General features: G+C 41.2%; 1 protein-coding gene across 2 annotated transcripts in view; it reads right to left on the reverse strand.

Moving 5' to 3' along the window:
* RB1 (RB transcriptional corepressor 1) overlaps window positions 1-23,920 on the reverse strand; it is a 79,951-nt gene that overhangs the window by 2,051 nt on the left and 53,980 nt on the right. For both annotated transcript variants that reach the window (XM_082761585.1, XM_082761584.1), the window contains 9 exons: window positions 6,137-6,255; window positions 5,501-5,646; window positions 4,674-4,819; window positions 3,865-3,969; window positions 2,780-2,893; window positions 2,525-2,691; window positions 2,055-2,085; window positions 1,573-1,715; window positions 1,101-1,150 (listed from right to left, as the gene is read on the reverse strand). In XM_082761585.1, coding sequence (XP_082617711.1) covers window positions 1,101-1,150; window positions 1,573-1,715; window positions 2,055-2,085; window positions 2,525-2,691; window positions 2,780-2,893; window positions 3,865-3,969; window positions 4,674-4,819; window positions 5,501-5,646; window positions 6,137-6,255 — 1,021 coding nt within the window. The remainder of the gene's footprint in view (window positions 1-1,100; window positions 1,151-1,572; window positions 1,716-2,054; window positions 2,086-2,524; window positions 2,692-2,779; window positions 2,894-3,864; window positions 3,970-4,673; window positions 4,820-5,500; window positions 5,647-6,136; window positions 6,256-23,920) is intronic.

Here is a 23,920-nt window from a genome sequence, read left to right on the forward strand (position 1 = left end):
AGCCTAAGTAGCAAAACCCGCACTTTAAAAGAAATGCAAAATGTTATTTCAGCAATTCTTGCTCAGTTTATTTCACCACCTTACAGAATTCCACCCTTTCAGGGAAGTTCTCATGGCTGTTGTATCCTCACTTTTATCAGTCTTCATCCTTAGGACGAGCAAATGGACTGCTCTGTGTAGGGCTCTGCCTTGTCACCAGATAGACGGAATGGGTTACGCGACCCCCACATCCCAGCCCACGTAGCAAATTCCCTTTTCCCCCAGTGACATATGGACACAGCTGGCCATGGAACAGAGCACACCCCCTCTTAACCTCTGCCACAGGTAAACACTGAAGCATTTCCCCTACCCTAAAATAAACGAGAGGTGCCTGGTTCTGCAGTCACCCCTGTCCTGAGGAGCAATACCACCTAGGGAAGAATTTTTAACAGGCAAATCCGCTCAGCTGCACAGCTCGGGGATTCTACCAGAGAGTCAGTGTCTGGCCAAACCAAGAGCGCTCCTTCTCAGGAGTGGAAAATACAAACTCAGGTGTGGAAATGGAGCTGCTTCGTATTTCATAAGCTAGATTTTGAATTTTATTTGAAAAACGTTTAAAAAATTGAAAGAAAGGTTGATCTGCAGTAGAAGAAAAGCAGTCTTGGGCATTCAAGTATAAAAGCAACACACAAAATTATGTACAATTTTCCTCGACTATACTGCAATGGCCTAAAAAGGTGTTCTGGTCAACTAATGCCGTTGCAATTACTACTGATTTCTACCTGCATGCTCTCAGTAAAGGATCTGTCATTACAACAAACAGGAAAGCCTTGGCAAACATTTAATTCCACTTCAAAAATTCTAATATTTAGGAAGACCAAGTCATGCTCCTTTTCTTATTCACATGCAATAGCATTTGATGATATTAAATAGCATAGTGCCATAGAAAAGAGCCTTTTTTCATTTAATCATCTCCATTTTTTAAGATTAGGTGTAGCAAATATAAAAAGAGCAAGCACGGAAATGCTATCAGTGTTGAACCATGTTTTTATCTGAGTTGACACAAACTATTTTATGCAAGGCAGTCACTGCTGACAAGTTACTGAAAAAATAATACTCACTCATTTCTGCAAGCTTTTGTTGGAACTTGGACTCCTGGGGTAGGTGTTTACTGCAGACAGAAAGCATTTGAGTAAAGAGACGTTAAAAAATACCTATTTTTTTAATTTTTTATCCTGATAAACCTAACTGTAATCAGTATTAATTAATTTCAGTGCTATTGCCTTATTTTACAAAGATATGCTATTTTTTCTTCCAAAATAAACTCATGAGGTGATTGATTTCAACACTGAGGACAACAGCATGATTTAGATTTAGCACTCAGCAGAAATACCAGGATGCTGAATGTACAGGCACTGAACAAATCCTTGCTTTTGCCATCATGACACCAAGTGTCCTAATAAGTATTATGCTTCCAGCTCTCACTTTTTGAACTTCCACAACTATATATAGACATTGGGCTGCATTCTGAAGGCCCTGAGAACCAAACATCAATTGTTTCAGTTTACCAGAAGTCCAAGAACAATCTCTTACCTCCCATCTGCTTCATCTTGCCCTTCTATATCAAAGCGCAGCCTCTTCAGTGGCTTAGGAGCGTCGCTCACTTCGGCACCGCGCTTTAGCTGTCTCTCACTGTTGCACACCATCTGGTTTATTTTTTGGAACTTTTCAGAAGTCTGAAATGACACAAAAATAGGGAAAGAATCACCAATAAATCCTGCAACTACTCGAACTTCCCGGATTATCCACGACAATATTGCAAGTTCTAAAGCTGCAGCCTAAGAACTCTGCTTTTAAAATGTTTTGCATTTGATTTCAGTCATTGTGAAAGAAGGTAAAGTCTGAATATTTGAGAAAAGGTTAATAGTGCACCCCCTGTAATCCTTGTGCTTACAAATTCCATGAATTACTACATTAAATTAGAAACACTGGCTGGTTCTACAGCTGTCAGGAGGCTCTCTCATTCCTCCCAAAGTTACACGCATTCCAGATCAGACAAAAATTGTAAAACTCACCCCAAACGACTCTCCGATTGACACCAGAATTCTGCCAAATGAAGAACACAAGTGTTTCAGATTAAGTGACATTCCAGAACGAGACACAAAAACAGACATTAATTTAAACAGCTTCACATAAGACACTAACGAGCTCTCTTCCTCTCTGTGCCAACAGTGCAAACCCAACCCGTGCTTTGCCGTGTTCAGATCATTCATGTTTCCATTAGGACCAGCGAAAACTCAATCGACAAACCAATCGTCCCATGCAGATAATTAACTAGAAACTGTGGCCTGAAAGAATCTAAGGCCCAGCAGTCCATCCCCTATCAACAGGAAGACACTTCAGTGCTGAGTACCTGATGATCATCCCTTAATTAGATAACCTTCAGATGTTTGCTCATCAAATTATCTTGATAAACTACACCGTGCAGTTCTCTGGAGTCCCAACAACTTCACTTGGCTCAAAGAAATGGTTGCAACCAACATACCGAGACCTCGGAGTCATCTTTGTGGGAGACTGAAACCCATCAGAGAATTTGTATGGGCTCTTCAAGGGCGAGATGTAGATGTTATTGCCAGCAGGGACACGCCGAGGAGAAGTGGAAAACTGGTAAGGGCTGCGAGGGACGTGTGGGATAGGTGACAGAGTAGGAGGCTATAAAATAATAAAATAATGATGTTTTAGTGTCTATATATTCCCATTCTGTTAAATTATCAATACTGAACACAGCTAACAGCCTTACCCTGTTGGAGGCATACTGCAAAATGTTCGTTTTCAGTTTCTGCATAAACACCAAGTTGTAGAAGACTATAATGGAGTCGTACTGTTCTTCCCTGATAAGAACACGTTTGAAGGTCTGCATAGGGTGAGAAAGCCATACAAGACAAAAAGAAAAAAGGCAAAAAAAATTACATTTGACAAACTCGTAACGCCATTCATAAACTTTGTGGCATGTGTCAGGTACCAGCCTTTGTAACTACTATTTCAAACTGTTTTTTTCCAAATATATATGAACATCAGTAGAGGCTCCTCCTTAATTAAGCAGCACATCCCTTTCTTTACTGTGAACATAGTTAATCAGTACTATAACAATGTTTTCCAAATTTAAGCTCCATTTACTTTCACACATCCCACTGTCATTAAAAAACAAGGCTTTGCTACTTTTGCTACTAGGATCATCTTGCAAGGCTGAAAAACTCTTCATTTCTCACCTGACACGGATAAAACAATTCTTCAGGTTTGGAGATCGAGCTCAGGGATTTAGCCAAGACACATTGAGAAATTCTGCTCCTAATAGGATGCTTACAGTTCAAAGAACTGTTTTTTTTTTTTCCTACTGTAGCAACTTTTTACGTTAGAATTGAGCCTGTAACTTTAATAGGCCTCCCTACACTTACCTATTTGAAATATAACCACATTTTTATTGGAAATATCTACAGAAAGTAATCTATCTCCCCTCAACAGTCAATGGAAGTTAGGTAAATCTAAAGCAACTTGGGTTGTTTTTGTAAAATCCTGTTAGTACTGCATCTGAATCTTCCATCTAGTCTCCAAATAGAACCATAAACTGTTATTTAGTATCTCGAATTGAAAAGGCAGAATGAAGTTTGCCTTCTGAGAACTACTAACCTATCCATGCAAGACGTTTAAAGAAACATTTAGTATCAAAGCTAGTTTTCTCATCCCCCAAATTAAGACAAAATTAAGCATTTGGAGAGTTTGTACTGAACATGAACATTTGTATGCCTTGTTTTTCATTTTAGACAGAGAAAAACAAGTAAGAAATGTGTTTATCATACTGTATATCATATTAAAGAATTTCCATACCTCTTGGTTTGTATTGGGAAGCTCCTTGTATGCTGAAACTATTATCTTAAATCTAAGATCCACATTTTTTACTTTGCATATGCCATACATGGAACACATCATGATCTATTAAAGAAACAAGAAAAAAAAATAAAAAAACAACTCAAAATGCAGCATTTTAATTTGGCCTTTTCATTTCAACTTTTGAAATCCTATTTTTTCTGTGATACCATGTTTTTAAAACAGAAAGCAATTCTGGCTTCTGCGAGAGCCAAAGAAGCTTTGCTACTGACTTTGAAGCTTTCCTAATGGCTGTTCTTTAAATAAACAAAAGCAAAAGCTCAGTTTAGAAGCCTTCTGTTACTGACTGTGCTCTGAAAGTCACCGTGCTATTCACCTTCATAAGAACTTTCAGAAAACATCAACTACTGTTCCCTCCATTTCTGTAGGACAATGAACTAATTGCAGCTGGCAATACCTTTTCAAACCCATTTCACAGACTGGAACTTTAGGGTTCAATAGCAAAACAAGGATTAGTCAAATATTTTGTCTTCCCAAAGAAAACCAATATTTTCTTACACAAATTAATAGTAAATTTGCTCTCTGTTCATTATTTTGAAAATAGCCATAAATGGTATTTTGAGTATTTCAAGGTACTTAGAAACAAACCTGAGAAGATCAAAAATAGACTTCACTAAGTGCTTAATTTCTGCTATGAGTGATCAATAGGGAAATAAAAGCTCAGATCATAATTTTTAGCAGTTAAAGAATGCATAAGGAGCATTTTGTGCAGGAAAGCCTTTTGAAACTCTTTTTTTTTTTAGCGTTACCTGGTCCAAGTGTCTGTCTCTCATAAGCTCGTATTCATTTTGCAGTGTGTGCTGGAAGAGGGTCCAGATCAAGGGTTCCAGGTCAGGATGTTCAGAGAGAAGCCGAAAGAACAGGGTATGTAATCGATTATAGGCCAGTAGATACACTTGAGGGATAAAAAAGAAAAATAAACTGAAATGGTAGTAATAGGGGTATACAAAATAAGAGGAACATGATGGAGGATGGACAGCAATTAAGTGTTTACCATCTCCCACTGTAAGAACTATGAGCTATCAAACCAACTAGTTAGGTTCAGAAGAAATGGAAGTGGACACATGGAAGTCCACACTGTACCATACTGCACATGTCTGTGTCGATTCAAAAGGTCTGGACAAGCATTTGGAAAATGAACCTACTGAGAGTTATTAAGCAGACATATCACAGAAAGCTCAGGAAAACCCCCAAGCTGGAAAAAGTCAAAGCTTAGAAAAGCATTCAGGGGAAGTATCACATAAGCTTGCCTATTTCTTAAGCTTTCTGTGACACTTATTTATGGTCACCGCTGGAAAAGGGATATCATGATAGACAAACCCTTCATTGAAGCCAATGTGGTCATTCTTACAAATAGTAGATAAGCTTTCAGCTGAAACTTAGTCTGTAGAGTGCACTCGTTAACCCGCTGGCACCATTTTACAATTTCTTTCTATAGCAGTTCCGTTAAGGGTTTGTATGGCCTTTTGCTACATATTTCTATCATTACCTCTTCAGAATGTTGAGCTCCAAAACCAGAAAAGGATAAATGACCAGATGTAACTTTGTAACTTCGGGAAGTACAGAAGCTACAAACCTTTTTTGTAGAACAGAGAGAGGGAGGTAGATTTTTGTGGTTTCTGTGATTGAGAGCTTGCAGCTGGCTGAGCATCCGGATTGGAAGTAGCACTGTGAGGGTGTCCAGATGCTTTCTTCTTAGGAGATCTCACAGGAGAAAGATACCTGGAGATTCAACTTCTATTAAGCACTTAACATCACATGATAAAGGAATAATTTAAAAGGAATAATACTTGGACAGACTTTTCCCTCTCCCCCTATGAGACTAAATGAATTGGTACTATAACCAGTTATTCCCATATCAGAAATAAAAATTCAAATTATTGATTAAATACTGATCTGCATTCCTTCTTACTACAGCTCCAAGGAGCAAGAGAAATGTGTTAGTGATAGCACAGAGGACCTGCATCATCTTTCTCTCCTCCTTCCCCTCCTCTCACCGAACCCGTACCCATCCACTCACTCTGCTAACTAACCTACACCCAAAACCCAACTAACCTAAAGTCAGAACCATTTTACTGATAAGGGGACTTGTTTATTCCTGGACAAGTAAGGTAACAGTTTGCAATTACAAGTTCGATGGGGCTTGGATTTAAATATTAAGGGAGATATTAGCTGTACATTTCACTAGACACCAAGCGTGCACGTCACTTACAGGTCTGCTGCAGTGTGGTTATGTTGGAGAGGCACATTTAGAGTGGAGGCGGGCTCAGGCTGATCAGTCTGACCTTCTCGCTCTTTCGACTGCTTGATAAGATCAAACAGAGGTGAATCCTAGAAAAATCACAGTAGCAATACATTACACTGAGAAGAGTCATTGGACAGATTGTATTCCTTCCTAAAATGACCCCCAAAATATGCTCCTTTAATTAATGCTTTCAAATCCTTCAAAACACTCATGCTTTGTCTGCTAATATCAACCAATTTTAACTATTAAAATACATCAAACATTTTTTTTCTGTCCAATAGATACAAGTCAATTGCAGAGTTCAGACACAGCTGTCGTATTCTAAAGTCTCTTATTGATCCCTATTAAAAAGCCGTTCCTGAAGAGAAAAGTAAATGGCACATCAAATATGAAGACAAAAGGTTGCGTTGTCAAAAAACACATGGGTGACTAGAAGATAACTGATGAAAGAAAGGGACTACTGCTGCTACAATGTCTGCCTAATATTTTACACGTGATAGATAACATACAAAACACAATCAGGACTCATCTCATTGCACCAGGGACTATGCAGATCTCTGCAATACCATTTTTGGATGTGATTTTCCTAGGGCGACTTTTGGCAAGGGCTATATCACTCTGCAAGCATTAAATTTCTGCCCTTATGCCCAGCTGGGATCTTAAACACATGTAAAGTGACCTGATCCTGCTTTGGTAGCTTATCTCCAACATTACCCAGCTTTCAATAGGTAACCATGCTGATGGAGAGAAACTCCAAAACAACAATTTGACCTTAAAGGACATATTTAACTTGAGGGGGAAAAAAAAGTCCACACATTTGGATTTTCAGTCAGTTATCTGGACTTTAGGCAAGGCAGCTGGAATAAGCTCGAACCTACTAAGACATTGAATTAAGGAAGCAATGAAGAGAGGATGTAAGTGGAATGTAGATGGTTCTGGTCAAAGTAACGTTAGTACTACTGCTGACAACAGTAACAAACAGCACTCGTGCAGGAACAGAATCTCAGGCTTTTGCCATTTGTGTGTCACGTACAGGGCAGAATTCTGCTGAGACAGCAAGTCTTCACGGGAAAATAATTTGGCATTGAATTTAAACCTAATTTTGAAAACACAGGGTTGCTGGCTTCTGTTTTTTACACTTTTTTTAATCAGGACTCTCATCCTTGAGCTGAATGTTGCCTGCCAAGAAAGTAGCATCTGAAGTCCAGAAGCAACTGAACAACATCTTACAGAAAACCAGCTGCCCACTTAGAGCTGAAAGCAGTGTTAGTAAAGACAGGGTAGAAACAGAAATTCAGCTTTTTCCTCCAAATGGTCTCCTAAAAGCCAAAAAATCAGTCAAGTCAACACTTCATACATAAAACGTCATCTGACTGTCCAAGGCCTGACTGATCCTACAAATGCATGTATTACTAACAAAATATCATGACAATGACAAACCTGTACAATAACAAATAGGAACATAGCATGCCGTTAAGCAAGCTGACGGTGATTCTTACTGGTTTTAATAGTATTAAAACCAGCATTAAGACCTCCTTTTAGTCTTATTTCTAAAAGAGCACTTTCTTTCTGAAGTGTGACAACTACAAACTCAGAGCAACAAGATGAGAGCGGCTCGAGATTTACAATTCTTCACATTGTGTAATCTTTACATTAGGATTTTGGCAATACTGAAGCAGTTCCATCCATAACAGAAAAACATCAGTTACTGACTCATAACCACACAGTTATTTCTCCATCATTTCTCAACCAGATCTTGGACTGGCTTGCATCACCCTTCCTTGTATTTAGGAATGCACGTGCTTTCTCACTTGTCTCTTTCGGTGCTGCCCTTGATGAAAATGCAGACATGACCTCCATTTCTTATTCTTCTGGCCATTTGGCCCTGCTCTTTTTTATTATTCCCAACAGCATCTCACTACGCTCTGAAGAATCCAGGTTTTTTTCCTAGAGCAATCACTAATTCATTCTGAAAACATTTCTCGATTCCTTGACTAAGAGTAAATCCCACTTCATTTGTTTAACGTTTTAACTACAATGAGTGGAAAGCATTTTTTTAAATAAACATAAGTAGAAGAAAAGGGAATTGATATAGGGTGAGGAAGAGGTCAAGAAATAGAAACAGAAGTCACAGTTTTTGAAGTTAGCACTTGGGACCAGAAGTTCTGGGTCCTCTTCTCAACCCTGCTCCAGTTTTCACTAAACAGTGTGGTTTTATTAATCACATCATTTAATTGCAGAATCATAGAATATCCTGAGTTGGAAAGGACCCAAAAGGATCATCACGTCCAATCCTTGGCTCCACAAAGGACCACCCAAAAATCAGACCATGTGCCTGAGAGCACTGTCCAAACACTTCTGGAATGCCAGCAGGCTTGGTGCCATGACGACCACTGCCCTGGGGAGCCTGTCCCAGTGCCCGCCCACCCTCTGGGTGCAGACCCTTTCCCTAACCCCCAGCCTGACCCTCCCCTGTCCCAGCTCCATGCCGTTCCCTCCTCGGGTCCTGTCGCTGTCCCCAGAGAGCAGAGCTCAGCGCCTGCCCCTCCGCTCCCCTCCCCTCGTGAGGGAGCTGCAGGCCGCCATGAGGCCTCCCCTCAGCCTGCTCTGCTCGGGGCTGAGCAAACCCAGGGACCTCAGCCGCTCCTTTGGGCACTGACAGCTTTGTGCCCTCCTTACCCTGTGGCACCCAGGGTTGTCCCGTCCCAGCTGCAGAACCCAGCGCTTGTTAACCTTCATGTGGCTGGTGATTGCCAGCCCGCTGATTTGCCAAGATCTCTGCAAGGCCTCTCTACCCTCAGGGAGTCAGCAGCTCCTCCTAATTTAGTATCATCTGCAAACTTGCTTAGTATGCATTCCAGTCCTGCACCCGGGTCATTTATAAAAACATTGAAGAGAACTGGCCCCAGAATGAGTTCAGGAACCCAACCAGGGACTGGCTGCTGGCCTGGTGTAACCACATATAGTACAACCCTTTGGTCCAGATCTGTCAGAGAACTGCTCACCCATCGCATCACACACTTCTCTAGCTGTGTGCTGGACATTTTGTGCAGAAGGATACTGCGAAAGACAGTATCAAAAGTTTTGCTGAAATCCACAAGGATTACATCTACTGGCTTCCCTTGGTCAACTAGGTGGTCTAAAAGGACCATAAAAGGTCGTCTTTGTTATAGAAGGAAATTAAGTTTGTTAAGCAGGACTTTCCCCTCGTGAACCTGTGTCGGATGTGACCAGTGACTGTGCTGTCTTCCAAGAGTTTTTCAGTAACTCCCAGAATAACCTTCTGCATAATCTCACCAGACACCGAAGTGAAACCAACAGGCCTGTAATTACCAGGGTCTTCTTTCTTACTCTTCTTGAAAACTGGGATGACATTTGGCAGCTTCAAGCCAACTGGGACCTCCCGACATTCCCAAGACTGCTGACACTAATTGAGAGAGGTCTCTTAGTGAGATCAGCCAGCTCTAAATACCCTGGGATAAATCCCATTGGGCCCCATAGACTTATATGCATCCAGCTGGAGCAGCAAATACCATAGAAATTCAGAGCTGGCTGAGTTCATCATTCCCACAGTCACAATCTTCCAACTCAGGGTATCCCAGGCCCCATCACCAGAGTTAGAAATGAAGAAGTCATTAAAGGTCTCTGATAATGACAGAATGAGAGGAGACATGGCAGCTTGCTACCTATGAAAGAGATCTGCCAATTTTTAAATCATTTTCCCTCTCTCTTTACTCCTATTTACTAGCATTAACATTCATTCAATCTCAATGAAAGTCAATCTGATGCACTAAAATAGCAAAAATTTAACATAAAGAAAAAAAAAAATGGTTTAGGTTGAATCAGCTCAGAATCAAGCAAACAAAGCTAAAGCAAGAATTAAGAACAGCCAAGGCAGCAACTAAGGTTGGCATCAAAGTAGGAAAGAGCAGAAAACAGGGAGTACAAGATCTCCCACATTTACTGGAAACAACCTGTTGAATCAGCTGATTTGCACATGAAACTTTACCCCATGGGAATTTATATGAGCAGTGCTGCTTTCCATCAGGTAGATGAAGTACAGTAAGAAAGAAGATATTCGTTGCATTGAAAAATCTACTTATAGAGACAGAGTCGTAGGATACAGCAAACCCAGTACATCTCCTGGCTTCCCAAAATTCTCATTGACCCAGTGGTAATAAATAAATAAAATGTGTGACCAGAAATGAGTGGTTGTCACATCCCTGCTGGCTTCCAGCAGCAGAGGCTGGCTGGCATGAGCAACGGTGGGATGTATTAAAACATTGACTCAATGGGTTACCTTGGGCAAAGCACAGTCACCCGTGACCTGACTGCAGAAACTTGGCTAGTAATGGGGCTTCAGGAGGCAGGCCAAGGTTATTTGATTTTTAGACCTGGTGAAATGGAAGGTGAGCATCCTGACAGTTGCAATTTCCACTTTATGGTTGAAAGCACTTTAGGTAAACCATCTGTGCTCTTCTCCCAGAGCCATCCACCACTATTACTCATGGCTTTCCACATGCACAGCCACACATGGCAAATGAAAAGTAGGTACTAACTGCACTGACAAAACCAGTGCCTCACAAAAAACAGAGACAATGTTGAAATACACCGAGGTGAGTTTCTGCAAATGCATCTATCCTCCACCCTACAAAATAAATCAGCTATCAAGGTCTTAATTATAACCCTGCCTCTTTTATATATAAATAAACATGAAAAATACTTGTATTTAGTGAATCTTGAGTGCATTCTGCAGCTTGCAGTCATTTTCCAAGGCCAGAAATTACCCAGAGCTTATCAGTGCTAACTCTGTTCAGCTTCAGCCACACTATTTGGTATTCAACAATCTACCTCTCACTTGAATGAACAAAATACGATGTCAATAACCAGACCATTACCAGTCCCCTAAGTAAGAGTCAAAAAAAAGAACTTTAACCCCCAGGTCCAGCTTTATCTAGCAGGACCGTTAATCAGTAACTCGTTTCTGAAGTGACATTATTCACACTATCTTTTACAAATTTTATATTGCTTTTCTAAGCTTTTAAGCAGCACTTCAGGTCAACAGGTCACCTCCAATGCATTCCTTTCACGTGAAAGGAGCTTTGCGCAATTTTTACCTTAATGCTAAATGCAGCCATGGAATAAATTTTACTAATAAAAATAACGGGATGCTGCTTTTCCTTTGGGACTTCCACGCGGTAGCTAGCCAAGTCCTATTTTAGTGGTGCGAAAAGGGAGAAATAAGTAAGAAGTCAGTCGTTTGACTCAGCTTCTCAGGGTCAAATGGCCATTGGCAGCAGAACCAAGAACAAGACAGAAATTTGACTCAGTCCCCTCTCACATCAACTATAACTCTGCAAAACCAAACTGCATTAGGCGGGGGTTAGTTCAGGAAACCTCTGCAGGATGTTTCCCTGCAACAATACCTGCACTGCAAGCACTTGCAGTCGTTTTTCTCAAGTCTGCAAGCTCCTTTTCTGAACAAAGTAGGCTGAATTTCTTGCTGGCTAATCTTTATTTGGCTATGATGAAATACAGGACACACGGGTGCTTCCCAGCTTCCTGGTCTTTATATCAGCTCTGTCCCAGCTCCATGTTTAACGGGACTTTGGTTTCCATGAGAAGATTAAATGAAGGACTTAAAGCCTTAAATACAGACAATAGCTACCCTGGGGTTTGGGTGTAGCCCACTGATTATAAAGGAAGTCCCCGAGCAGCTTTCCTCTCAGGCAGTGTTAATTAGCAGTTTACAATATTTTAAGATTTGCTTTTCTCTTTATTTTCCACCGCTTCATGCTTCCCTTCTTTACAGTAATTTTCTAATCAGTTTTCAGTTATTTGCTGCCCATTATATATTTTAATACAACGTTTATCACTAAATTGTGCATCTCAATGCCTAGCAATGTGGGGTTTCTCGTTTTTTGGATAATTAACACCACCACAAATTACTGAGTCAATCGATATGACGCATAACATTAATAAATGTTTTTCTTCATAATATGCTAAAAGGTAGATGTGTTTTTTGCACAGCAGAATAAAGCTAATTTAGAATTGACAACCTTGGAATGAAAGGACAAGGACCAGATGGCAGCTATCGACTTCCATTCCTCCTGTCCGGGACTGAATTACATGCTTAGAAAGCTGAATTTGGTTTGCAACTGCATGTTCAGAAATATTGCACAACAACTGGTATTCAGAATTTTGGAGTAATTCAGATCTGCCACACCAAAATATACTTCAGTCTACATTTCAAGAGTATTGCCATGGAAAAAATGCGAGATTAAGGACTGTTTTAATTTCATTTATATGTACACATCTCCTACTACATAAGCTGTTTATATAAATTATGCTCCTATTAGGGCTTGTTATTACAAAATTTATTAAGATAACATTAACAACTGCAGTGTTAACGGTGTAATTCATCTAAGAATATTGTCAGATCTGCTTTTAACTCCTTAGAACAACTATGTTTAATACAAGTCCTTCTAACTTACGGCTAGTACAACACTGGCTTACAGAACAGAATGTCATCATCAAGCTCTGCGATAATCTCCTTTTATCTAAATGCAAAACGGACAGAGGAAAAAAGAGAGAAAAAACAATGTTAATTAGTCCTGGTCATTTGAGAGCTCTATTTTAACAGGCATTTCCTCCTCACACAAAAGACTTGGAAAGTCATAAACTACCAAGAAGGTGACAAGCACACGCTGATAGCATTTGCAAATCAGCCAAACTCCAATTATTTGAAGTCCTTGACAGAAAGCACATGAACAGCTGATCTGAATGTGGGTGTCCTAGCCCAAACCCTACTAGGAACTTTCAAGTCCAGTTCTCTCTTGTCCCAGATTCTCACTAAATAAATAAATAAATAAATAAATTAGATACCGCACCACAGAAAGAGCAACTATTCTCTGGTCTGATACTTTGAACCCCTCATGGAAATGTTGATCCTGCTGTAGATAGTCTCTAGCATATGTATTAATATGAAATCAAGTATCTCTGAAGGGAGAAACTGTTATTTCACATAAAGAGCTAGCTGAAGGCCCAATGAAAAATAAGCTGAGATATCTTCAGTTAGAGAAGGAAAGCCAGGTCACCACAAGCCAGGATATGCGTCTTAAATTAGTGTTGCTTTAAATAAGGCAGTAAACCCATTATCTTTATAGTTCCTCTCCACTTTCAAAATTGTTCTTCAGAAAATGACTTTGTATGAACCAGTAAATGTCCATGGGGCCACCTCACTACAGGATGTAAGAGCATCACCAAGATACGATTCCTAGAAATGAAGAAGGATGCATGTGACATCTTCCGGGAGACCACCACACATGCATCTTCCCTAGAAATTAGAAGAAAGGTGGGAGAAAGATGTAAAACTTCAACAAGTGTACCACAGCAAGATGAACAATTGAAAGGCAGGATTAGGTATCGGGGCTGACAGATGCTTTCAAAGTAGAAATAAAGTCAAGCTTAATTTAAAAAGTGAAACAGGACTCAAGCAATCTTCTAGCAACCTTTCTTTCCTTTGGTTTTTAAATGTTAACCGTAAAGATGACAGACCTGTTGTGTGAAGACTGACTAATGCTATTGGTATGTGTAAAAAATACTACACAGACAGATGATAATACTCTACAAATATGAAAACTACTGACACAGCGATTGCTTTGTACCTCTGCAAACCAATCAGCAGATGAATATTGAAGAAAAAAAATTAAACCATGGGCATCAAGACCACTCCTGTTTGCCAAGGCGGTGAAACTAACTTTTTAAAGAATTGCTTTGAAAGGAGTTTGGAAAAACAGCCTCCACACAGAACTGTGTCTTTATTTGACCATTTGGTTCAAACCACTCAGAAAGACCCAGGGAAGACTGCTGCTAACATGGCTTGCTGTAGGCTCCTGCGTGGCTTTCTTCAGCAGCTTTTCTGCTCAACACGCACCCAACTTGCAGCCCTCTTTATTAAAAAAAATAAATAAATCATTAGTTACCTAGCAAGCCTTTCAATATTCAGCACATTAAAGCCTTAACTACACAATGCTCTAAGCCATCATAAGCCAGTATTGCAGCAAAACCCAGTCCCAAACCCCTCCATCAATCTGCTCTGTCCTTCCAACTATCCCTAACCTGTCTTGTGCAAGCAGAGTTGAGTGGCTGAATGGAGAAGTGGACCAGGAACTGTTTTTTTTTTTTTTTTTTTCTGTTTCTGCTGGTTTTTCTTAATTTTGGGCAGGGGATGCCTTAGTTATACACCTTAGAGTGCATAACTAAGGCATTATCCTATTTATGGTACCTCTCCTATTTATGGTACCTTTATGGCAGTGCTGGTGTCTGCATCTGGTCACATGAAGAGACATAAAGGAGCAGCTGTAGGATAACACGAGACAGCATCTTTCAGTGGCAGTTCCAATGTAGAGAAAGGGAAGTTATGCCTCACAAATCCCAGGATTTCTCCTCTGAAGTAGTGGAAGCCAGCCGTGAGCAGGGTGCTCCTGCAGCCAGAGGGGGTCCTGGTGCGGTGGATTTACTTGGGTGGGCATCCAAGCTCCACCACAGGTGCTCTCTCACCCCCCCTCCTCAAAAAGGAAAGGGGGAGAAAATACAATGCAAAGGTCTGTAAGGCTGAGATAAGGATGGGGAGATCACTCAACAATTACCATGACAGGCAAAACAGACTCAAAGTAGGTAGCCAGCAAAATTTATTGCCTATTACTAATAAGCTAGAAAAGTGAGAAACAAAGGAAAGAAACAAAAACACCTTCATCCCCATCCACTCTATTCCACCTCCTCCCCCTGAGAGGCACGGGGGAACGGGGTTGTGGTCAGTCCCTGATGCTTCATCTCTGCTGCTCCTTCACGGTCCCTCCCTGCCCCTGCTCCCCATGGGGTCCCTCCCACAGGATTCTGGCACCCCCAGCCCCCTGCTCCTGCGGGGGCTCCTCTCCACGGGCTGCAGCTCCGGCCCGGGGCCTGCTCCTGCAGGGGCTCTCCATGGGCCGCAGCCTCCTCCAGGCCACATCCACCTGCTCCACCGGGGGCTCCTCCACCCATGGGGGGGCTGCAGCGTGGAGATCTGCTCCATGTGGGACCCATGGGCTGCAGGGGGACAGCCTGCTCCACCAGGGGCCTCTCCACAGGCCGCAGGGGAACTGCTGCTGCCTGCCTGGAGCACCTCCTGCCCTCCTGCTGCACTGACCTTTCGTTAATGATGGGGAAAAGGTGGCAGGATCAGGAAGGAAAGACTGCTACTAGTAGCACAAAATGCTCAGTCTTAGGTGAACCAAGCACACTGCAAAAAGATCTCACGATTTTCAGTGACAGGATGATGAAGTTGCCATGGTACTTGATGATAAAAACAAAAATAATGAACAAAAATTACCCTAACTTTACATTCACTTGGGCTGCGTAATCACTATTATTCTATGAGATATTCAGAGTTGGTGTAATTCTGAAAGCGCCAACTCAATGCCCAGAAGTCAAAGCATAAAGAATTATTAGGAAAGTAGTAAAAGCTACCGTTGTGCCAGTACAGTAGTGGCCCATGGCAGGAAATGAGGAGACATTTCTGCTCAGAAAGAGCAGTCAGGCACTGGGACGGGTTGCCCAGGGAGGTGGTGGAGTCACCGTCCCTGGGGGTGTTCTAGGAAAGGTTGGACGTGGTGCTTGGGGACGTGGGTTAGTGGTGACACTGGTGGTAGGGGATGGTTGGAGCTGATGATCTTGGAGGGCTTTTCCAACCTTAATGGCTCTGCATCTTTATGGTTCTGCTGAACATCATCAATGTAAGTGACACCGTAGCCTAGTCCTGCACATACTTTTCCCCACAAGCCTCTTCCAGATGGATCTTTGGTCTGAACTGGCAGAGCTGCTACAGAAACAACCTTAGCTGAAGTCATCAGCATGTTTATTGCCTAGCTCTCCGTTGTAGCCAGGCTTCGGTGTGACTAATTCTTGTCAAGGGTTGTTTTTTTTTTTTTAAGCAAAAGCCAAATGTCTCAAGGACAAACCGAGCTCCTACCAGTTCCCCCCCCCCCCAACACTCAGCACAAGAATTTATCTACAGTTCATAAACTAAAACCCACCCAATGTGAGCCGTTGGGCTGTCGGAAATGGTGATGCATCATCAGTCAGCACCAAAACGTCCTGCCAAAAATCTTGAGGTTGAGAATTGTATCAACAACCTCAAGCAGTAAGAACACTGCAGGGTGTGAAGACATTTTTAGGAAAGGAAGTCGAGAAGAGATGCTTTAAAGGACCATCACATTAACCGACAGCATGCCAAGTCCTAAGAACACGATATTTCTACAATTATTATACATGAAAAATTATTGCCCTCAGGAGCAAAACAGCACTCAAGCACTTCCTTTCTTCATTATTTTGGGGTCACAAAGTGCCCATTTCTGTAAGGAGAATGAAATTCTGTAATTACTCTAGTGACGACGAGATCGTTACCAGTACCATACCCTGGTAAGCTTGCTCTTCCTGGCCGTTTCGTTTCTGCCTGACTCGCACAGTCACTGTTCCCAGAACAATTAACCCCGAGCAGCAGTTCCAGGAATTACTTGTCTGAGTACAAGTGTAGACACGACTTTCCCCTCACTTCTCTGATCTTCTTTGATCCAGCAGAATACTCCGAGGTGGTTACAAAGCAGCATTAAACATGGATGAAAATAAGCCAGCATAAGGACATGCTGATGATAACGTGCAACTTCAGCCTGAGAGCGAGCCTGTTACCTCCTTTTCCTCACAGCCTGTGCTGGGAGGCATATCACAGCGCATCAGCTCTGCCCTTGGATGAGGCATTCCCAAAAAATCATCATACTGAAGCCTCTAACTTTGACTAGCTGCTCAAAGCCCAACTGGCAATGCGCATCTTTTTCATGAAAAAACATTTAACACGGATTTTCTTCAGGTACCAACAATGTGGCATCTTTCAGATCTTTGCTTAAAGCCAGTAATTCAGTTTCAAGTCTCATTTTCTTTCCAGTTTTTCCTTAGCTGGACAGATTTAGGCACAACACATCACCAATAACTCCCTTAAGCCAGGTAAAGCAGTAAGCGTGCTGGGAAACTTTGTGGCCAGCAGCTTTTAAAAGCAGGACAGTATCTTTTAACAGAGCCAAGGATTTGAGGAATTATGAATTGAACAAAACTGTAGACAACAAATAATCTGCTGAGAATGTGGATGTCTAGAGCTGCAAATACAGAAAGATTAATCCTGTAGAAAAAGGAGCATTAGCTGGGAAGAGTTACATCTTCTGAAACCTGTAGGAACAGACTGCTGTACGATCCTGAAGAGCAAAAAGTATTGCAAGTGCTAAACTTCTTAGAGTTTAAGTAGAAAAAGAAGGCAAAGAAATTGGAGTTCCAAAAGCAACCTGATGTCGTGTTTCATGTCAAAATACAGCAACACAAGCACGAATACTGTTTTATGCAACAGATTTAATGACCGCTCCTAGAAAGTATCTCCATCTGCAAAAAATTACACATGAAAATGAGGAGAAAAAATTACATTTGTAGCAAAACTATCTTACAGTAGAGAGTAACAACATTCTGGGCATAAACCCATCCCTTAGGATGGCTTTTGGTCTTACTTTGAACCTTTACTTCTGTGACTACCATTGCAGAATGAGCAAACGCTGCTGCCTTGCAAGCAGTTGGTTAACAATCAGATAAAATAGGGTAAAATGGAGGTAGGGAGTAGGGCACAGGAAATCAGATTAACATTTTAAAAACTCCTTGGGTTGGACTAGATGACCTTCAGAGGCCTCTTCCAACCCAAACTGCTCTATGATGCTATTATTAGTCAGTCGTCATTGAGGACACATTCCTCCCAATCTGAAAATAAGAAATTCCATTTTCTCAATACAATACAGAACAGTGTCAAAATCATCAAAACGTCCCCAAACTTCTCAATAACTTGTCTGAACAGATCTGAAACAAAACCTCGGAAGACACACTGGTATCTGTACTCTTTGAGGTTGCTCCCATTTCACACTTTTTAGTGATTCTGCAAATTTCGTATTTTGACCTTTGCTTGGTATTTTTTCTGCTGCGCTCTTTGAAAGTTTTACAGCTAATTCTGAAGTGGATATTACAGAGTTTGCCACCCAGATTTCTATCTGGTTATTGCTTCACTCTCCCCACCTCATCTTGAGGGCAATTTCACTGATCTACAGCATCAGTTGGCTTCCTCTGTTACGTATACATGCAGATACCCATAACAGAAACGATTCTAACATCAGTATATCTACACTAGCTTTTATTACATTTGAGACAGAAAAAGATAGCCAATATTGTCAAACGCGTGAGTATTGCCAAGAAATGATGGAATCCAAAGTGTCTTATGCTAAAATATGCAGAGATTCATAGAATATCATGGGTTGGAAGGGACCTTAAAGCCCACCCAGTCCCAGCCCCCTGCCATGGGCAGGGACACCTCCCACCAGCCCAGGTTGCCCAAAGCCCCATCCAGCCTGGCCTTGAGCACCTCCAGGGATGGGGCAGCCACAGCTTCTCTGGGCAGCCTGTGCCAGGGCCTCACCACCCTCTGAGGGAAGAATTTCCTCCTAACATCTAATCTAAATCTTCCCTCATTTAGTTTAAAGCCATTCCCCCTTGTCCTATCCCTATACCCCCGGACAAAGTCCCTCCCCAGCTTTCCTGCAGTCCCCCTTTAGGCACTGGAAGGCCACTGCAAGGTCTCCCCAGAGCCTTCTCTTCTCCAGGCTGAACAACCCCAGCTCCCTCAGCCTGTCTTCTTCGTAGGAGAGAATCCAGAGCTACTCCACGATCCTCAGAAACATGAAAGAAAACAATAAAATGCAAAATATACCTCCTTTGATATTTTTGTAACAGGGTTAAGATGCAGCTGAACTAGCAAAAGAGCATAAAAATCCTAAAAAGAGGTTAGAAATCTTTATAAAGTTGTTTAAGATCTCAGAGAATATGTTTATGTAGTAAACTACAGATACAGGTATGGTCACTTGGACCTCAGCAACATTTATAAAAAGCTTGAATTAACACTTTCCAAAATTAAACCATTATTATTTTTCAGCAAATAACGTTAAGACATGATATTCAGCACCTCTCCTCACGGCCACAGACAAAAATCCATTTTTGAAGACTCAAAGGCTAGCTCAGGCTCTGGAAAACCAGGCTGGCTGATGGCTGAGCATTTCCCCTTCAGGTATTCAGAGGGAAGTGATGTAGTAAATTACTGATTTATACTGCTTTAAAGCACTCGGTTTCCAGTTTGCACCATAAAGCCAAGCATAAATGCTTCTCCATGTAAATACAACAGCCAACTATACAATGTTTGATGGCTTGATGGCATAGGAGACGACTGTTAATTATTACTTAATATAAAAGAAGCTGCTTTCATTCACCTTGGCAGTTTGGGGGGGAGTGGAAAGAGTGGTTGGATGCTGCCATTGGGAATTATTTGACTAGCAAATAACAGATATGCAGAGAGCTGCAGCGCTTAGTACCATAAAAATTATTGTTGCAAACTCAACACCTCTTTTTTTAAGCTTCCTTGAGGCTGTTAAAAATAAATTGCTCAGTCTTTTTTTTTTTTTTCTTGGCTATCTGAATTAGTTGAAACTAACGAAGTACTGTGTAAAGATAAGTGACTGGAGCAAAAAACGTGTTTGTAGACAACAGTGTCTGAGCACTGACAAAAGTGAGTCAGATCACAAGATAAGCCCTGCAGATGGCTGCAAACTACACAAGCCTGTGTTTAGAGCACTCTGAGCACTTGTATGACTTCGCAGGGTCTTGGGGCAGCAGTATTAATTGTATTCAAGTTTTAAAATCACAGCTACAAGAAGGAAAGACACCGTATTTTTTCTCTGAACTGTGATTACCAGATCCCCCACTCCACATTTGAACCCAGTTTTCCTATGTGTAGCCCCGTTGCCCACCTGTTCTGAAACCCAAAACCAGACCTGGACTTCAAGGCTCCTTGTGAGAAAGGTGAGGACAACCAGGTGCCTCAGAAGGATGCCCTCAGCAGGGCTCACCAGCACTCACCTAAACGGGGACCCAGAAGCAAGGCCACCAGCTGAGAGATAGGAGTGGGGGTCTTGGGTTTTTATCATGGTACTGAGGCAACGACCCTTCTTTTACATTAAAATGAGGACAAACATTAACATATCCTAAAAAAATTACAAATTTCCTGAACAAACTTGATGCCTATTTTTTTTTCCTGACAATCAGGTACTCCTGAGTGTTTGGCGATGTATTTATAGAAATCAAGAAACTTGCATGGCCTCTGCTCTCTCCTTCTTCTGTGCAACATTCGTTCCTTGACCATTTTTCTTCGGGTTGTGTTTCTGTTGGCATCTAATTAAAAACTACAGCATACACAGAAGAGAATGCTGTGACTTTCCCTGAAATAACAGATGTTATATTACACGTGAAGTCTGTGTATCAGCAAAGCAGTAAAACTGACTTAGGTGACAAGGTATATGAAATTATCAAATGATCAAAACTTATGTTTCCCCTGATCTCATTAAATTACAAACATCTTGCTGTTTCCACAAGAAATATGTCCAATTATTCAGTAACAACATGCTTTTTTATATTCAAGCCCTCTGGATTTTTCCTTGTGAGAAATTCTCAGCCATTTCTAAACAGAACAAAACCCAGGTTTCAATGTTTCTGATGAAACCGCTGCGTTTTACAGGTCCTGTTTGGAGAAAATTGAAGTGTTCTGATCCCAGTTTCACTTCCTGAAGTTTCAGGAAAATGAAATTAGCTTCTAAAGATACTTCTTTATTCGTCCTTCTTGCAAGAAACCTCACTGAAATACATTCCCACAGAAAGCTTAGATTTTGTGAATGTGTTTTCCACCAAAGAGCATCTCCAACTCTTCCTGTGAGTCTTACAGTCAAGATTCAGTGTCTCTTTTAGCAACTTCAATATAGGAGCATACTAATCAGGCTTTTAAAGACATCATACTAATTTTAAACCCTGATCATGTTATGAATTAACACCGTGTATGACTTCATTGAAATATTTGAGTACTGTTACTGAAGTTGCATACAACCATGTAGAACTTGGTGCTGCCTACTTTCTGTGGGCTTGGCAAGTTTGGCTGACTTACGAGCATCCTCTCACCGTAATTAATTTTTAACCACCAGGCATACAGAGGATTCCCAGAATATTTCCCTTCAGCTCTCCAACTCCAGAATGTGCAAAGGTCACACATGATGTAGAGAGCAACGCAATCTGAAGCCTGTTGAATTTTACAGCTTCTCTTATTATCTGCACTTGAAAAAACAAACCTGAGCTGCAGCTTAGCCATTTCTCCCAAACCTACCTTCCACACACTTCCTATTTTGCTTATTTCCTAGCAAAATAAGCGTGCTGTTCAATACTGAAGCTCTGCATGTTCAAGCTGTACAGACCTAGAATAAAACTCACCTCTCCCAGGCATGAAGACTTCAGCAACACCTATAACCTTTGGCACAGCTACAGCAACTAAAAATGAATTCTGACTGACAGGTCTATGCAAGAAAAACCGTGCAGAGGCACTGTTTGAGCACAGCATGCTCAAATGCATTAAATGAGCTGCTTCAGCCCCAGTTACACAGATCTCCCACATTTTTTTCCCCCTCCCAACAGAAGCTGAAAGCCATTCTTAAGAAAGGGTAAAGGGCAGAAATGGTTCACCTTTTTAAAAATAATAATCATCAACTTTACTATGAATGCGGGCTCTGAGAGGATTACTTAAAAGAAGAAAAATTTTCACGAAATTAGCAGGTCATGGCCACCGTAGATTTTTATTGCATTTAAATAAGGAAAAGCTTCCTGCCTCAGAAAATTTAAAGAATAAAAAGAACAAGCTAAAACACAAGTTGACCTTGACGTTTCAACACTTTGCTTCTGGTAAGGAAACAGAGCATTTTCACACCAACTCACTCTAGATACAAACGTTTAAATTGTTCTGTGCATTCCAGTGTTTGTTCCCTCAAAGGAAGAAGGGCGAAGAACACATGGAAATAGCTGTTAAATGTAAAGGAATGACTTTGTTTTGGATGAAATTTTACTCACTGCCTTCACTTTCACTGTAAAGAAAACGCCTATTTCTGCTTTTGGCTAGCGTGGTATCTGTTCCGGGCAGCTTCACTGACATCAGTGCAAACATATAAAACATAAAATATAAAATTTGTAGGGAAACCAAAGCAATTACATAACATTTTACAGCGCAACGTGCACCCACAAGTGCCCCAAAGCAGCAGACAGAAGCCTTATGTATAAATGGCAATTTATGAAAATTTCGTGTAAGGGACCTCAAGTCAAATGCAACAATCAATCAGTACTACTTCTGCAAAGTAGACTTCTGTATTTTCTTTTTAACTTAAGTATCTAATAAGCTCCTCTTTTGTCACTCAGTATGCATTTTCTACAGCTATTCTGGGCCAAACGTATCACTCAGCCACAGGAAAAGCAGCAGCTGAGTTTTACCATAACCTTCCAATGAAATGAGTGTGTAAATCAAGGTACTCCTCAAGTCAGACACACAACTGTCAGACTCAGCTTGAATTTCTCTACCTGACTTTCTAGTCTAGATGCTAGAAAATTTCCAGCGTCTTCAATGGAGCAGATCAGGTGCTTGGCTGTTGCCCTGCATCACACCCCCATCTACCTCAAACAGCAAAGCATGATGATGGGCAGCATGTCCATGTTACTGTGCATTTTTATCTTCCTTCGTGAAAAAATCAGGTGTACGTTGTTCTTTAGTATGTTATAAACATCACTATTTCGAGCCATTTACATTAAAAAAAATATAGGGTGCCACACCAGAAACACAGATCTCACTCTGGAGCTTAGCAGAGGCTTCTAAGCATCGCATGGCCAATAGTAAGTTAACGGCAGGCCAAGAGTGGAAACAAAAGGAATCTGAAAGCCTTAAAGCTGAACACCCCACAACACTCATTGCAAAGTTTCACAGTTGGTTTAAATCAGTGTAAGTGAACTGGTACTTCCCTAAACTGCACCTGAGCATCTGCACTTTCTGCTCTGTCCTTTCACATTAGCACTGCTAAAATTATAGCAATTATGTGATTGTAAGGATTAGCTTAAAACCAAATCATTTTCCTCATTCAATGGACCTCGTGTATACGTACAGCTCAGGGGAAGAAACAGGACTGAACGGAGGGCAGTCTGATTACTTTGTGCAACAGCCCACGTTTAGGCTCAGTTAATCATGAAAACCATATCCTCAGTTGCCTGGTGATACGAGAAATATGAGAACCTAATGGATTTAAGAAGTACACAGTTAAGATAATGTTTGTAAGCAGACGTAGGACCTTTGTGGTCTTTCCTAAATCATGGGTACTTAATCTGCTCACTCTTACCCCCATCCTCGTATCAAACATTTGCTTTTTTCTTTAAGAGGCTGCAACTGGTGACTACTGAAACCCGGAGCTAATAGCTTTCAAAACTACTGTGTCTACTGCAGATGTGAAGGACCTGCGTAGCCACATTTTCTTTTTTTTCACCTCTATCAGTACACCACTAAACCATCACAGATAGCAGCTGAGAAAGTTTGACAAAACCCAGAAACATGAGCAACTGGTACACATGACAGTGTACGCTGCCCTCTGCCACCCAGACCTCACTCTGACCTCTGTGGTCTCCAACATTAGCACAGACACGACTGTGGAGGTTAAATATTTGCTCAGATTAGTTTTAAACCAAGTCATTTTCCTCACTCAGCAGACCACTTCTGTGGTCTGAAAGTACCTG

Source organism: Aythya marila, assembly GCF_965140915.1.
Source record: "Aythya marila genome assembly, chromosome: 1".
Lineage (NCBI taxonomy): Eukaryota > Metazoa > Chordata > Aves > Anseriformes > Anatidae > Aythya > Aythya marila.